The sequence below is a fragment of the Marmota monax genome, unplaced genomic scaffold, assembly GCF_021218885.2.
Source record: "Marmota monax isolate L192 unplaced genomic scaffold, Marmota_monax_Labrador192_F-V1.1 WCK01_AAM20220418_F8-fsc00001, whole genome shotgun sequence".
NCBI lineage: Eukaryota > Metazoa > Chordata > Mammalia > Rodentia > Sciuridae > Marmota > Marmota monax.
The window spans coordinates 45,376,074-45,393,087 of NW_026693777.1; the positions used below are offsets into that span (position 1 = coordinate 45,376,074).

The 17,014-nt window shown below is 39.9% G+C and overlaps 2 protein-coding genes across 4 annotated transcripts in view; one reads left to right on the forward strand and one right to left on the reverse strand.

Moving 5' to 3' along the window:
• Nucleotides 1-792: 792 nt before the first annotated feature.
• Nucleotides 793-10,993, reverse strand: Zscan29 (zinc finger and SCAN domain containing 29). 2 transcript variants are annotated; one of them, XM_046460686.2, is made up of 5 exons: nt 9,454-10,993; nt 8,787-8,991; nt 6,163-6,852; nt 4,300-4,770; nt 793-1,864 (listed from the first exon to the last, which is right to left on the reverse strand). In XM_046460686.2, exons 1-5 carry the CDS (start codon nt 9,769-9,771, stop codon nt 996-998), a joined length of 2,553 nt encoding a protein of 850 aa, XP_046316642.1. In that variant the 5' UTR covers nt 9,772-10,993; the 3' UTR covers nt 793-995. The 2 variants fall into 2 exon arrangements, with proteins under 2 accessions (XP_046316642.1, XP_046316641.1); XM_046460685.2 differs by having other exon boundaries at nt 6,163-6,855.
• Tubgcp4 (tubulin gamma complex component 4) overlaps nt 10,922-17,014 on the forward strand; it is a 43,347-nt gene continuing 37,254 nt past the window's right edge. Inside the window, exons 1-2 of one of the 2 annotated variants that reach the window (XM_046460689.2) lie at nt 10,922-11,229; nt 16,212-16,340. In XM_046460689.2, coding sequence (XP_046316645.1) covers nt 11,152-11,229; nt 16,212-16,340 — 207 coding nt within the window. In that variant the 5' untranslated portion in view covers nt 10,922-11,151. The remainder of the gene's footprint in view (nt 11,230-16,211; nt 16,341-17,014) is intronic. The other variant, XM_046460690.2, reaches the window with a different exon arrangement.

Below are 17,014 nucleotides of genomic sequence, written 5' to 3' on the forward strand. Positions count from 1 at the left end.
GCAACTTAGTTCCTGAAAGTTATTCATTCTCCCCCAGTGCCAGCCAGCTGTTTCCTTTATCAATAATTACAGCAGCTGGGCATGGTGACACATGCCTGTAATCCCAGCAACTTGGGAGGCTGAGGCAGGCAGATCATAAATTCAAGACCAGCCTCAGCAATGTAGTGAGACCCTGTCTCAAAATAAAAAGGGCTGGGAATGTGGCTCAGTAGCTAAGTGCCCCTGGGTCCAATACCTAGTACTTATAGAAGGTTTGCATTGTTTTCCCAAGTCAGAATACCTGTTTTTTAAAAAATATTAATATTTGTAGTTAACAGACCTTTATTTTATTCATTTATTTATATGTGATGCTGAGAACTGAACCCAGTTCCTCACACATACTAGGCAAATGCTCTACCACTGAGCCACAATCCCAGCCCCAGAATACCTGTTTTTTGACAAAAAGATTCACAGGACAGAACCAAGATGGACATTCAGTTCTCCAAGATAAATGAAGAATGTGCCTGACAAATATGTCACTCTAAGCACAGGTTTAAGTAAGCAGGATTCTTTTTAGCATTTTCATTATGATATAAAGAAGAGCTAGACCCAATTAATGAGTAGTCTCACAACTTCTCTCTGAAATGCTGCTGTGATGGATTTTTCCAACTGAAATGCAGCTGAATGACAGGATGAGTCAAAAAAAGATGCATATCAAATTCCTAAGCTCTACTACCATGTTATCTCTATTAAGGGAACAACATAGGCACTGAGAGGAAAAGATGGGTTTCAGATACAGGCAAGGTGAAGGACTGAAATCTTCCTTTTATTCTTAAAATGATTGCATTGGGAATTTGGCTACAGGTGTAGAAGAAACTTAAGGAACAAACAATGATATAAACCCTAAGGATTACTTCTTAGGTCAGTTGGGCACAGAATAGGAGATGGATCTTGATATTGGAACTTCCCAAACAATAAAGGTACTTAGGCTCTTTTCTTTATTTATCCTTAGAGGCTTACTTAGGTGCTGACTGTGACAAAAGCTTTTCTCGTGTATGGATTTCTCGGTGTTTATTAAGGGCAGAACTTTTACTGAAGCACTTGCCACAGTCATGACATCCATAGGGTTTCTCTCCTGTGTGGGTTCTGTGATGTGCACGTAAGTCAGAACTCTTACTGAAACTCTTTCCACAGTCAGGACACACATGAGGTCTCTCTCCTGTGTGTATCCTCCGATGTGCACTGAAATGAGAACTGTTATTGAAGCTTTTTCCACACTCTTCACATTGATAGGGCTTTTCTCCTGTGTGAGTTCGCTGGTGAATAATAAGGCTTGAGCTCTGATTGAAGCGTTTTCCACACTCACCACATTGATAAGGTTTCTCTCCTGTGTGGATTCTCCTATGGGTGATGAAATTTGAACTGTCACGGAAACTTTTCCCACAGTCAAGACACTTATAAGGTTTCTCTCCAGTGTGGATTCTCCGGTGTCTAATGAGGCGGGCACTCCGACTGAAGCTTTTCCCACAATCAGCACATTTATATGGATTTTCTACCTGGGGGGAAATCTGATGTGTGAGATGGGAGTTTGGGCCAAAGCTTTTACCATATCTGAGATATTTAAAGGGTTTCTCTCCCAAGCAAAGTCTTTGATGACTTATGATTTTACCTAAACTCTTCTCTGAGAGTGTCAGTTTTCCTCTCTTCTCCTCTAGTGTCTTTTCCCACGGTCTTCCTGATCTACATTCACTCTCACTGTCTTTACCTTGTTTAAGATAACGGGGAATTCTCCTTTCAGACCTTGCAAGTAATGTCCTATGCAGTTGTACTTCCTCAGAAATATCCCGTTTTGAATTCTCTTCATTCTCAAATCCAGCTTCAAAACCTGGTGTAAGAACAGAATTAAAAAGTTATCCATTTCCTTAATTATATGTGCCAGGGAAAGCAAACCTGGGAAAAACTAATATTATCCTAGATGATGAAATATAAAAAAATTAGGGAACTCTTGATCCCAAATTACTAATAGTATTAAAATCCTAAAGTTTTACTTCTTTACTTAGTAAACTATCACATGTTTCTCAGCTGCATAATCCACATAAGAGTTGGCTAATATATTCTTTAACACTTCTTGAGTAGCCAGGATCTTTAGAAAGTCCTCTCAGTAAAAGAAAGTTTTAGAGAAGACTATCACTATGTGTATACAGGAAAGATACTTTCTAATGCTGTATTTTTGCTACATCTCAGATCTATTATTGTATTCTTGTTCATGTTCTTTGCCAGTAACTAAAAGGATTAGAAGAAAATGTCCAGGAAAAGGTTTTGGGAAACTTCTGTATTCAGAAAGAATTCTCATAAATCCCCTCCCCTTCAAATTCCAATATATGGTGTAAATAAGTACAGTAGAAAAATATTTAGTATCTTTCAAAGAAAAGGACTTCAGGGCTGGAAGTGTAGCACAGCTGTAGAGCACTTGCCTGGCTTGCATGAGGTACTGGGTTCAATCCTCAACTCCACATAAAAATAAATAAAGACATTGTGACCATATATAACTAAAAAAATATTTTAAAAAAGGACTTGTGAGAGAAAAACTTTACTAGGATATGTCTAAAACATTTTCTTTGCTTAAATAAATAAATAGAATAATAGATACGTAGATAAATAAATAAATTTCCAAAAACATCTACCCTAATACCCAAGCATTCTGCTACAGCAACATTTTACTATTCTAAGTACCACATGCCAGGCTTCTTTGGGCCTAGGCTCTGAAAATTTGTACTTATTCAGATGTTTTATGTAAACTTTGGGTCCCAAATTCCCAAGACTAAATCTAAGAGCAAAAGAATGCCGAATGTCAGTCTGTATGTATCACTTAATGCAGTACCTACGCATGAGTCTAGTTTTATGAGATGCTCCATGAAATAGAAATTCACTAGATTAGCCCAAAATCTCAGAACTTCAAATATGTGAGTGTATTGTGAGCCTCTAATAGGTCTACTTAGTATTTTTTCAAATCTAAAAGTCATTTTTTAGTAGAATACACTAATAAATATCCCATGGAATTGAGGTTCATGGGACATCCTTAAAGAATGTTGATGAACAGACTATGAAACCTGTAATCCCAGTGGCTTGGGAGGTTGAGACAGGAGGATCTTGAGTTCAAAGCCAGCCTCATCAAAAACAAGGTGCTAAGCAACTCAGTGAGACCCTGTCTCTAAATAAAATACAAAAATAGAGCTGGGGATGTGGTTCATTGGTAGAGTACCCCTGAGTTCAATCCCCAGGACCCCCAAAAAAGACTGTGGAAGTAGCCATGGCACATGTCTATAATCCCAGCAGCTCGGGAGGCTGAGGCAGGAGGATCATGAGTTCAAAGCCAGCCTCAGCAAAAGCAAGGCTCTAAGTAACTCAGTGAAACCCTGTCTCTAAATCAAATATAAAATAGGGGGAGATGTGGCTCAGTGGTGGAGTGCCCCTGAGCCGAATAATAATAATAATAATATAATAATAATAATAATAATAATAATGTGAAAACCATTATTTCTTGAACACCTACTATGTGCCCAGGCACTGTGACAGGTGCTTCATTTATATCAACCCTGACAATGTTTTTGTTTTTGTTATGCAGTGCTGGAGACTGAACCCAGGACTTTACACATTAGCCAAATGTTCTACCATGGAGCTACCCAAGCCCTACCTAAGCAACACTGGGGCTTAAGTAACTTGCTCTAAAGTCAATCAGTTAATAAACAACACAGCCCAGATTCACATACATATATAGGTACAACTCCAAAAATCACATCTCTTCTTCCCACCTGGAAGGAAGCCATATATATTTTTTTTAATACAGCAGCTAAGATTCAGTCAGTTTCCACAGAAATCTCTGATTTCTACAAAAGTTATCTAAAGAAAAGGGTTGTCAAGTTTTCACATGTGAAGAACACAGACTTACAGCTAATATACTTGCTGAAACTAGAAGAAAAACATGCATGAGAGCCAACTTTTAATTCATCCTATTATGGGTACATGACATGAAAAAGTTATCCAATTCCCTAACAGGTAAACAGGATGAAATCTGAGCAGCACACACATAAATGACAGCAAATTTACAGTTTACCACTATCTCAGAACGTGAAAAGACAAATCGCATGAATAAGTTAACCTCAGCTCACTAAGCTAACAGGAAACAAGGGGGAAGAGATAAAGGTAAAGAAGAATCCATGAAAGCTGGGTAGAGAGGCCAGTTCTCAATCTGATGGTTTTTTTCTCTAAATCCCATTACTTCTCTTTTATGTTTTGTCATAAGAAGTAAAATAATCTTACCACTGGGACTCTGGAATAAGACTGGAGCACGGTTCATGACAGCCCCTGGGGGTATCTCAGTATCCTCTTCATCATCATCAGAATCTTCTTCTATGGCCTCTTCTGCATCCTCAGCTTGCTTCTCAACTTCTTCCTCACTGTTTCCCTGGATGGGGCAAGACACTATCTCTTCTTCCTGGCCATCACTAGATGGAACTGCAACCTGGGCACTCACCAAAGCATCCATCTCCTCAAAAAATGCACAGGTCTCTGGTGCTTGGCCATTCTTGACTTTCCGATAGCTGGTTTGTAGGCTTTTAAATTTGGTCCGACACTGCTCTGGAGTCCTGAGGAAGCCATATTCCCATAATCTCTCAGCCACTGCTCCATATAACTGGCTATTGCGATGACAGTTACGGAGGGCTTCATAAAACTGAGTCTCACTAAGAATTGCAAGGTAAGTCTTGGTCTCTTCATAGCCCCAGTGTACACCTGCCACCAGAAGAGAAATTTCAGCACTACTTAAACCAGATCTTTAGAGCTGCAATGACTCAGTCCTATCTACTGCATCAAGAAAAATGATTTAGGCTGTAGGTGTAGTTCAGTTGTAGAGCACATGCTTATCATGCATGAGGCCCCATGTTCAATCCTAGCACCAAAAGAAAATAAAAATCACCTAAGATCACTCCTAGATTAAAACTTCATGTTTTAATTAAATACTTTGTTTTCAGGATCTATATGCTTCTGTATATCCTTTAGCAAATTCAGCAAACTTTAAAAAAGACCTTTCCATCTGATCACTGAAACAATTATTATGTATACTAAAGCAAGTATATAGAATCCATTTCCCCATCCTTCTAGTGTTTTTCTGGAATTCTGAAAACTAGTATACCACCGATTAGGGTAAGAAGACCCTCAATTAGTTGTTTCATCCACAATGTGTTATCCTTAAGTTCTCTGATCACTCATTTTCCACCAGTCCTATTTCCTTATGAATTCATTTTCCCACAGAATGACTTAAAACCCTAAGGAACTGCCTCTTTCCAGAATCATACCGCTGCCAAATTTCTAGTATGGCCTTTCTTCATTTGCCACAATTTCAATGAAGCAAGCCCAGCAATAGCATAGACTTGAAGGGTATAAAATAAGGACCTTATAGTCATGCATGGTATTCAGGGAGTATAGGATGGACAGGAGCCAGATTGAGGAAGGAAGCAAGAGCAAACTGTCTCCTTGAACACATGCCAGTGCTGCATGTCCCCCACTTGGGGTAGTACTTTCAGGAAAGGATATTAGGATGATTATAGTCTCTGCTCCCTGAAGGTGCCCAAGGTGGATAGAAAGAGGGTTCAAATACTCTTCCTCTCACCTGAGAGCCAGTTGGACATTATTTTCCTTCCATGATTCTCCACTCACTGTGAGTAAAGGAGAACAGGAAAGAATTGGAAGAAAGAGAAAAGGCAGTGGGAAAAAGATGAAAAGAACAAAGATAATGAGAATAAAAGCATTTAGCACATGAGCAACATTTATGACTTACCTATATTTATATTAGTGATGGAAAAAAATAAAGAAAAGATAATAAAATACAACATTTTTTTCAATGAGCCTGCAATGATTTTATAATCAGGAAAAATATTTTAATAAAGGAATGGAATGATATTCTTTTTCAAGACACTCTTGAATTTTCTGAGTGTATTTCTTTCAAAAACCAACTGACTACTTACTATTATCTTCCTTACTATTATTTTCCCCCAAAACATAATGAACTATATATAGAATTGAAAAAAAGGGACCAAACTGGCAGGTGGCATATTCTAGACTCCATATGCAGCCTCACTGCTCCTCAATTCTAATCCCAAACCCCCCAGAAGAAAAACTTCTTACCACTTGGGCTTCGGAACAGGACAGGTGCAGTTGAGTCCTGGGGGGTGGCCTCCAGGTCCAATTCATCACTGTCAGAAGCCTCAGCCAAAGCTGTTTCTGCTCCTTCCTCATGCTGCCAGGCCTCCTGTCCTGGCTCCTTAGTCTCTGCATCACTACTCACCTGGCCAGAATGAGAGGCTGTCTCTTCAAGGCCATTACTAGGCAGAGCAATGACCTGAGCTCTCATCAGTGCCTCCATTTCTTCAAAGAAGGGGCAGGTCGCAGGTGGGTGGCCACTCTTGACTTTCCTATAGCTCTTCTGAAGACCTTTGAACTTTGTCCGACACTGTTCCAGGGTTCGGAAGAAACCATACTCCCGGAGTCTCTCAGCCACAGACCCGTATACTTGGCTGTTTCGATGACAGTTTTGGAGAGCCTCATAAAATTCAGTTTGGCTAAGAATTGCAAGGAGAGTTCTGGTCTCTTCATAGCCCCAGTGTACACCTGTCACCTTCTCATCCTCAAAGCCCCAGTGATCCTTTTCCACCCAGTTTCTCTCTCTCTTGGATGATAGTATATCAGCATGTACTTGTCTATCACCTGTGTGGCTGCCTTTTGGGACTTCTTTCTCTTTGGAGCTCAGCAGATCTGAGATCCATGGCTCTCCGTGCTCCAACCTGGAGACCACACCGGATTTAGGAAATGGAAATCCTGCTTACAGAGAAGCAAACAAAGGGAATCATAGTTTGGACTGACTATACAAAACATGTCTGAATTCAGTTCTGCTTTTTTTTATCCAAGGGATTATAAAGGAAGTATCTAGGGAAATGTTTTCAGAAAGTTCAGTTGAGTTGAAGAATGGGGAAAATATAGGAAACCTCAAAAGATAAAAAGTATTTTATTTTCCAGAGCAGAGTGACAAGAGAGGAAAAGGTTCAGTTGTATGTTCAGAGTTAATAATTCTATTCCAGGTTGCTCCCTAGCCTTCTGAACCATTATTTACAGGTTGTAGCACTGCTAGAAATAGTTACCCCCTGTCTCCTATTCTTTACTCAGGCTAGAGAAGTAAACAGTGATTTCAGAGGAGAGGGGAGAAGAGATTGTCTTCAACTCATCTGTTTCCTTCATACTCAGGCATCAAATTCTATAACTGTTTCTCTTAATACATCCTTCTTCTCCATTCCTGTTTCCAGACCCTGGATCCTCTCACTTGTAGATAACTGCAGCAGTCACCCGAACTTCAGGCTCTTTTTTAAAAATATTTTTTAGTTGTAAAGGGATCTTCTATTTATTTATTTATATGTGGTGCTGAGGATTGAACCCAGGGCCTCACACATGCCAAGTAAGTGCTCTAACATTGAGCCACAACCCCAGCCCCGAACTTCAGGCTTTTGCTTCCTTAGTTCACACACTATTCTGCTGAGCCTTAACCCTTAACCTTAGTGCCTTGCACTGTCCATTTCTGTTTATTTTTTCCTTCCCAGAACAACTACACTGTTATTCACCACTCGGTACCTTTCCTTTAACTTCCTTTCTCCTACCCAAACTCAACCCATCCTTCAAGAAGCTATACTTGCCAGTGCCTTCAAGAGGCCTTCACTACAGCCCTACCTCATCTCCATTCTTTCAAACCCCCACAGTACTTACACTGTTAAGTTGTTGTTAAGCATTGTTTCAATACAGTTCTGTTTAGCACATATTTATAGTTTGCAATCATATTGTAAGCTCTTTGAGGATAGGTACCTTTTCTTATTGTAGAGTACCCTGCAAAATGTTGAGCACATTGTAGGTGTTTAGGAACTGATAAACTCTGCAAGTCTGTGTGTGAGGTTAGAGGATTTCACCTGAAAGACTAAACCGAAACGAATATCAAACTTCAAGAAAGATAAGATCAGAATTCAAAGGAACTTCAACAAGTTTTAAATGAAATCATCAAAGGGGGAAAAAAAACAAACAAAATGGAGTTCACTAGAGTACAAAGAAGAAAAACAAGTTCTACCAATCAAGACCAAGAATAAGAGACTAGGTACAAAGGCACTGAAGAAAAGATATGAAAGTTACTAGGTGAACAAAAAGCCTCCCATAATTATGAGTTGGGCTATACTGAAAGAAGATATTGCAAAATTCTGAAGTAAAATTCTTAACTCAGCCTCTACCTAACACACCCAAACTGGAATAATACACATAATTTTGTTCTCCACAATTATCATATTTGGAGAACTTAAAAGTTCCAAATGAGAGAATAATAAAAGCTAAGGTCTAGAGAATAGAGATTATGGGGGAAAGCTTAAAAACACAAGTATGATTTAATTTGGAGAAGTAAAACAACTAAAAGATGTGCTCACCAGTATAGAAAAGCATTTTTATCTAGAAAATATGATCTACTATTACCATTACTAACAGAATAATTCCAAGTCCTGATAAAAACTAGGATGTCATTCTCTTAAAAGACGTATCAAAAGAGGACATATAAGAAGACAATATACTGGCGGGCTGTCTACAATATACTGCATGTCTTCAGGGAGACCCAATAACCACACATTCTATGATTTCCACTGAAATCCCTTTCCCACTCACTATCCCCAACCCTACTTCCCAACTTAGAATGGCATTCTAACTTCCCATATGAATCTACTACTCCTCACCACTCCTTTGAAAAGGTCTGAGCTTCTCCTTTGGGTTCATCTGTTCCTGTGGTCCCAGGTCTGGACTTCTTGCCCTCTCTTTCTTGGGTACATTCCTGGGCTGGGGTTCCATTGACTCCTGCTGAACACTTAAGAACTCTCGTGATGATTTCAGGGGTGTCATCTTCTCCAAGTGCACTTCCTGCCCCTTCACAGAGACTGTGACCTAGAAACAACCCCCATCAATTGTCACTGCAAGATCATAGTGAGAGGCATTCCCAGAGGAGATTATTTAATTCACCCAGAGTTCAGAGTTCATCCTTCTAGGTTAAGGCTAGAGTTGTAGGGGTATTGGGAGGTTATAGCAAAGCCCTTATTCCATTATCATTAGCTTAAAGCAGCTGGAACACCAGAAGGAAAAGACCAAAGCAGTAAGCAACAGGATGGGGGGCGGGGAATCCTCTTTCTTCCCCATCAAGTAAGAAAGTATGAAATGAACAAAAATTCATTGTGACAAGAAAGGTGAGGTTACACACAGGTAGAATCTTCATGCGAGCACCATCTGAAAAAGTTACCTGTTGCAGACCAGAAGTATAAGGGAGACTTGTGCCTGTCTGTACTTTAAATTGGCCCTCTACCCTTGCCCCTTCCCAGTCTCACACTTCTGAATTTCCCCTTCCCTTCTCACCGAAGGTCCATGTCTTCCAGGCTCTCTTTCTAAATCTTCCACCAGTGTCACTGCCTCCTCTCCATTTTCTGGACATTGTTCCTGTACCAAATTCTGGATCTCCCCAGGTAAGACAGTCAGGAACTGCTCTAGTACCAACAATTCTACAATCTGTTCCTTGGTACGCACTTCTGGCCTCAGCCACCGACAACAAAGTTCCCAGAGTTGGCTGAAAGCCTCCCGAGGTCCAGCCACCTCATGGTAATGGAATTTCCTGAAGCGTTGTCTTAAGGTTTCAGAGTTAGGGCCATTCCCTCTCAAAGTGGGTTTGGCCATCATTCATAGCAGAAAGCAGCTTCCCTTTAATTAAGAGTCAGAGTTCCAGGGTTTACACCTATCTTCCCATGTCCTTGAAGAATTAAATGAAGATGAGTCTCTCTCTGTGTAAAAGAAGTTTCTTCCTAGAGTAGAGATGACACTAACAGAGGAATGTATTCACATGTCTACAGCCTTGCCAGAGCAGGCCTAACTTCTTACATGCTCCAAGTGGTCATCTAAGTGGCACCATTCTCAGGGCAGCAAGTTAACAATGAGCAAGAAGGATGACCTTTAAAAAGCTGCACTTCTTGACGACTTACAGGGCAGCCCCAGGAAGCTGCAGAAAATAGTACTATCTGCTCCTTTCCCACTTTCTCCGAATCTGATCTCATTTAACTCCCCAGATCAATGTTGCACCGTGAGTTCGAATCATATGGGGGCTCAAGAGGATCTAAAGACCATCCTGTGGAAGGCAACAAAAAGCCTCTCTCCAGGGGTCACGGCTGATCTCCCCTAGTACCTCCAGTCCTTCCCGAGGACCTCTGCGTCCACCCCGTCCCCTCGGGCTACAAACTATCGATTTCCAGTCCACGCAAAAATCAAGTACTGAATATCAAGTCTTTGTTTTCCTTCACAGTAAAAGAACCGCTCAGCAAGGGAGTTACTGACGTGAAACCTCGCGTTTTAAAGTTGGTTTTTAGTACGGAAGCAAGGACTGGAGAACTTGAAGAGAGTCACACTGAATTGATGGAGAGAGGAAGTCCCAGGGAGAGTAGAAATGAGTTTCCTGAGAACGAGCTTGGGCGCTGGCCAGGGACTCTGAGTACTACGGATTCGAAGGCGCCGAGCTCTGCTCAATAAGCTGAGGGTGCGGCGTTCCGGACTCTTTGTCTTGGCTCCCTTCTGGCCGGGTCACTCTCAGAGATGTAGCGCAATCCCTCCAGAGGCTTCTGACCGGGCTAAGCCACCCTGAGGGCACCCTCTGGCCCAACCCTGGCAGCGTCTCCCGCTAGAGCTGTCCCCAAGCCCACTTGCATCTCTGCCCCTAAGCCAGCCTCACCCACTCGGGAAAGAACCCAGCCCGGGTTCCACAGTCGCTCAGTCCAGCTCCCAAGCCGGAAGTTCGAGCCGGCGGGGGCGCATGCGCAAAGGCAGCTACCAAAACTCCAGAACTGGAGCTAGCAGTGCGCCCAGCCGAGCTCGGTACACTTCCGGGACGCGGCGCGCTGGTTCCTTCCCGGCTTCCCGTCAGCTCCTCTGGCTGCAGTTGCTAGGGCGGGTTCAGGGTAAACCGCCTAAGCCAGAGGCCAGTGCGTGTGTCGAAGAGGAGGCACCCTTGGCGTGGTCGCCTGGAGGGGCGCTGAAGGAGGAAGCGACGTATCTAAGGATTCCGCCGTGGGAATGATCCACGAACTGCTTCTGGCTCTGAGCGGGTACCCAGGATCCATATTCACCTGGAACAAGAGGAGTGGCTTGCAGGTACAGTGTTGGGTTCCGAGCGCGGGAACCAGCTAATGTAGAATCCGTGCACCTGAGCCAGTGCCTGTAGGCGGAGTCTGAAGGGCAGGGCTTGCAGCACTGGGTAGCGTTTTCCTGGCCAGGTCACTGGAGCGCAGTTCGAGGGGCCCTCTGTGGATGTAAACGCCTTGAGGGCGCCGGGCCTAGGATGAGAAACCGAGGGCCGATCCTGAATGGTCCCTCCTTTGAGGGGGCCTTCCTAAGGTCGAGGAGTCTGAGCGAGAATTGCTGGGGAACTGGATATAAAAGTGTACTTTTATATTTTCACTCTTGCATTCTGTTTCAAACTAAGTTTTAAAGGCTGTTCCAAATTCACAGCTTTCAGCACACATAAGTGCTCAGCAAATTTTGCTGAATGAAAAAATGAATTCTAGAGTATGCGGTGTTTCCCTTATTACTCCTTTCCCACTGGGTGAAAAACTTGGTAGGGGACCATTATTCCTTACTGCACTAGGTAAAGAACTTGGGAGGAGTCCTTCTTGTAGTCAGAAATGTTAGAGGAGGAAGGGCTGTGTGGTAAATATTGTGCATGGGCTTTATCACATTTAATCCTCACAGCCGCCTATATTCCTTTTACAGAATGTTAACTCCCATGGTCATGACTAGTAATTAGCAGAGCTTAAATTTGAACCCAGATCTCTTGCTCCAGTATCTGAACTACTCGTCTAATTCTGCTTCTAGGAATATTACCTAATTCTTTCAACTCGGTAATCTAAGTATTTTTAGCCGCAGTTTACAAATGAGCAAAACTGAAGCTCAGAAAGCTTTATGCAAAAGTAAGTTACTGATATAGGTCTGTCTGATGTAGATAAGGTGGATGGGCAAATTACATTCTTGGTCACTAAAAGCTATAAGTCAAATAGATTTCTCCTTTTCTTTGTGAATTTGATTTTGGGGTTTGGGAGTTTAGGTGAATTTTTTGAATCGTTAATTTTTGTGTGTAAGATCTTTGAAGACTGGGTTGGTATTTCATTTTTCCCCTGTAGAACTCACAATGCCATATAGGAATACAATGTTCCAAAAGTATTTGCGGGTACTTGAATATTTTAACTAAAAAAGAGATAATAAATTATAGAAAAAGGGCTGGGGAGGCAGAGAAGAGCGCCACAACTAAATCATTATCTCCTTTCCTTCCTTTCTTATTTAAATATCTCAAGCAGATATTTTCCTCAGAGAGAAGTCTCTTCATCAGAAAAATTTTCTCTGACCACGTTTTTAAATTACACATCCTTGGGGCTGGGGCTGTAGCTCAGTGGGAGAGGACTTGCCTAGCATGTGTGAGGCACTGGGTTCAATCCTCAGCACCACATAAAAGTAAATAAATAAATAAAGGTATTCTGCCCATCTACAACTAAAAAAAATATTTTTAAATAAATATCCTTCCCTTATACCATTATTTTCTATCACAGCAATTTATTTATTTCCTTTCTGAGACTAATGAAAGTTCATAATTATTTAATGCTAGTACCTGTGTATAGCCTTTTTTCCTGCATAGATAGCCCTTGGTGGCAAAGACCACATGGTATTCATTCATGTACTCAGAATACAATTTCTGCCACACAGCAGGTGCTGGTATTTATGAAAGAAGACAAAAGCAGCAAATAGTGCTTACTTTCAAAAGAGCAGTGTTTTTCACATTTGGTTAAAAGGAAAAATTGTCACAAATGCCTAGGGATTATGAAACATTTTTATTGTAATATCGAATGTATGTCCACATGAAACTAGATCTAAACTCAAGCATATTGCTCTTTGACAACCATAAAAACAAGTAGTTTTACAAATTAAATTAATCAAAACTACAACATTAAGAAATTCAAATTAACACTATTCTAATGCAAAGTTTCTCAACCTGCATTATTGACATTTTTGGACTGGGTAATTCTTTATTGTAGGGGTTGTCCTGTGTACTGTAGGATGTTAATTAGTTCTATAGCTTACTCACACTAGAAGCCAGTAGCATCCCCCGAATTGTGACAACCAAAAATGTCTCCAGACATTGCCAAATGTTCCATTTGCTGTATGCTTGGCACATGTGCTTTTCATATATTAGCTTATTTAATTCTCACAATTATTATCTTCACTTATAGGTGTGAAAATTGTCCCTGACTGAAAAACACAGTTTTGAGCCAGGTGTGGTGGCACATGCCTATAATTTCAGTGGCTTGAGAGGCTGAGGCAGGAGGGGCTGGGGATGTGGCTCAAGTGGTAGCGCGCTCGCCTGGCATGCGTGCGGCCCGGGTTCGATCCTCAGCACCACATACAAACAAAGATGTTGTGTCCGCCGAGAACTAAAAAATAAATATTAAAAAAAATTCTAAAAAAAAAAAAAAAAGAGAGGCTGAGGCAGGAAGATTGTGGGTTTGAAGTCAGCCTCAGCAACTTAGCAAAGCTGAAAGCAAACTAGTGAGACACTGTCTCAAAAACAAAAAGGGCTGGGGATGTAGCTCAGTGGTTAAATGACCTTGGGTTCAATCACTGGTACCAAAATAAACAAAAACACAGATCTGATATGACATATAATATTATTTTTCTGAAACTAAAGTAGCAACACTGAGTTTAAAAGAATGACTTTAACTACAGATCTGGCTCTATAGTTTCTATTTTTACTTCAATAATTCTAATGTATAGAATGCCAGTTAATATGAGTATGTTATACAAAATTATTTCAGAAGCCTCAAGATATCATTTGGTATTTCAGAATAATTAGACCTTAAACTTTTCTAAAACTGCCAACAAGAAATGCTCAAATGCCAGTTATAATGGGGATATCACTTGATAACTGGATAGAAAAGTGTCGTTAGTAATTTAAAAATTGCTTATATGTATTGAGCACTTGCTGTATGCTTGGCACATGTGCTTTTCATATATTAGCTTATTTAATTCTCACAATTATTATTTTCACTTATAGGTGTGAAAATTGAAGCACAGAGAGGTGTAGTCGCTTACCTAAACTTTCAAGCAAATAAGAGGCAGCTCAGGGATTTAAACCCAAGCAGTCTCCAAAGATCAGGTTGTTAAGCACTATGTCAGGCTACCTCCTAAATTTGTAACTTGAAGATATGATTAATGTTGTGTCATTAAAATCTATATTAAATAGATTCCTAACAAAGTCATTGTGGCTCAGTGACAAAGGTTCTTTGCCTGTTTATTACTGTCATATAAAGATGGCATCCATAAAGTACAATACTCACAATATGAACATGTAATATGCCAAGTTGTTTTAAAGTAATAACTGAATGGTTTTGTTCATTCTTTTGTGTCTGAATGTTAACACACTGCCTGGGATAAAGTAGGTGTTCATTAAAAGTTGGTTGATTCTCCAGGAAAGATATACAAATGGCCAACACACATATGAAAAGATGCTTAGAAAAATACAAATCAAAACCACAATGAAACACTGCTTCACATCCTTTTGGATGGTTACAACTAAAAAAATAATAATAATAATAGAAAATAAATCTTGTGGAGAAATTAATACTCTTGTGCATTGTTGGTGGGAATGTGAAATAGTACAACCACTGTGAAAAATTAAATAGCAATTCCTAAAAAAAAGAAGCATAGAATTACCATTATGACCAGCAATTCCACTTCTGGGAATATACCCAAAAGAAATAAAAGCAAGGTCTCAAAAGATATTTTTATATCCATGTTCATAAAGCATTATTCACAATACCAAAAGTTAGAAACAATTCATGTGTCCATCACCTGATGAATGAATAAACAAAATGTGGTGTGTGGTGTGTGTATGTATATATATATATATATATATATATATATATATATATATATATATATACACACATACATATACACATGTAAAGGAAGGAACTCTGACATATTTTACTTCATAGATGAACCTTGAGGACATTATACTAAGTGAAATAAACCAGTTCTGAAAGAACAAATATATGATTCTACTTATATGAGGCAATAATGTATCATATTATTCTAGAGACAGAGTAGAGCGGTGATTGCCAGGGGTTGGAGGCAGAAGAAGGAGTTAGTGTGTAATGGGTACAGAGTTTCAGTTAGGAGAAATGAAGAAGTTATGGAGCTGGATGGTGGTGATGGTTGCACAACAGTGTGAATGTGTTTAATGCCATTGAATTCTGTGCTTAAATATGGTTAAAACAATAGGCTTTGTGTTTTTTGCCACATTTTAAAAATGTGGTTGAACAAATATATTTCACTACTTTTTAAATTATATTATTATTTTAAGTTGTAGATGGACACAGTACTTTTATTTTATTTACTTATGTTTATGTGGTGCTGAGAATTGAACCCAGTACCTCACCTGTACTGGGCATGTGCTCTACCACTGAGCTACTACTGTAGCCCATCCACTACTTTAAATTTGAATTGCTGTGAAACTTTTATACAGCTAGGTTATAATTTGTCCTTCATTTAAATTAAAAATAGAAATGCAAATATAAATAAATTTATATGGCTAGTTACAAGGTACTTTTACAAATTATAGTGTATTTACATTAATTTTAGAGATTTAATGCAATGAAAACAAAATTTAAAATTTTATAGGGAATTTGTAAATCCTAAAAATATGTCTGCAGACCCTTGTTTGAGCAATACTGCTAAGAGACTTTGTTGGAACCAAGTCAAAAACCCTCACATTCTATAGACTATCCTCTGAAGATTGCATACGAAATAAGTAATAGTGGCTGCCTCTGGGGAGGTTGACTTATCTTTAATGTACACTATTTACCATATGTTAACCTATTTGAGAAGCAAGTAGGTCAGAACAGGGAATACCACCTTTGAAGTGGTTTGGAAATACCTTTCGGAATTTACCAAACTTAAGTGGGCATCTTAAGGAAAATAACAAGAAAGGAAAAGATAAGATAGTATGAAACATTTTAAGCACCCCAAAAATATGGGGCAGTGGCCAGCAGGCATCAATGTTTTTGTCAACGTCCCTCTTCTTGCAGGTGTCCCAGGACTTTCCGTTTCTCCACCCCAGTGAGACCAGCGTCTTGAATCGACTCTGCCGGCTTGGCACAGACTATATTCGCTTTACTGAGTTCATTGAACAGTACACAGGCCATGTGCAGCAACAGGTGGGATTCTGATCTCAGGATGTAAACCTTTAGAGGGTAGAAACTGTCAAGCTTTCAGTGAATTCATTGGTGATTCGTGTGAAATAAATTAAGAATTTCTCATCACTGAAAATAAGAGAAGGCAAGGTTGCCAGTTGTTTTTTGTATATGACGCTTAAAAGAAAAGACGGTATCCTCAGCTTGGCACCGTGGTGCAAACCTGTAATCCCAGCAGCTTGGGAGGCTAAAACAGGAGGATCACAGGTTCAAAGCCACCCTCAGCAACAGTGAGGGGCTAAGCAACTGAGTGAGACCCTGACTCCAAATAAAGTATAAAACAGGGCTGGGGATGTGGCCCAGTGGTCAGGTGCCCCTGAGTTCAATCCCCAATACTCCTGACCTCCGCAAAAAAAAAAAAAAAAAAAAAAAAGCCTATCTTCTATTAATGTGACTACTTGAATTTTATTGTCCATGATATATGAATTCCTATTTCCTCAAATTTTAAAGAAACCTATAGTAACTTACTTTTTTTTCTTAAGAAAAAAAAAATAAATATATTTTCCTTTTCATTTTGTGGTAAGTGAAGATATTCAGTGTTCTGCAATGACAGAAGATCAAAACAAAATTGGCTGGTTGCCAGATTTGAGCTGTTTTCCTATCTGGGCTATTCTTAGGGTGGCTGTAAGGATTTATCT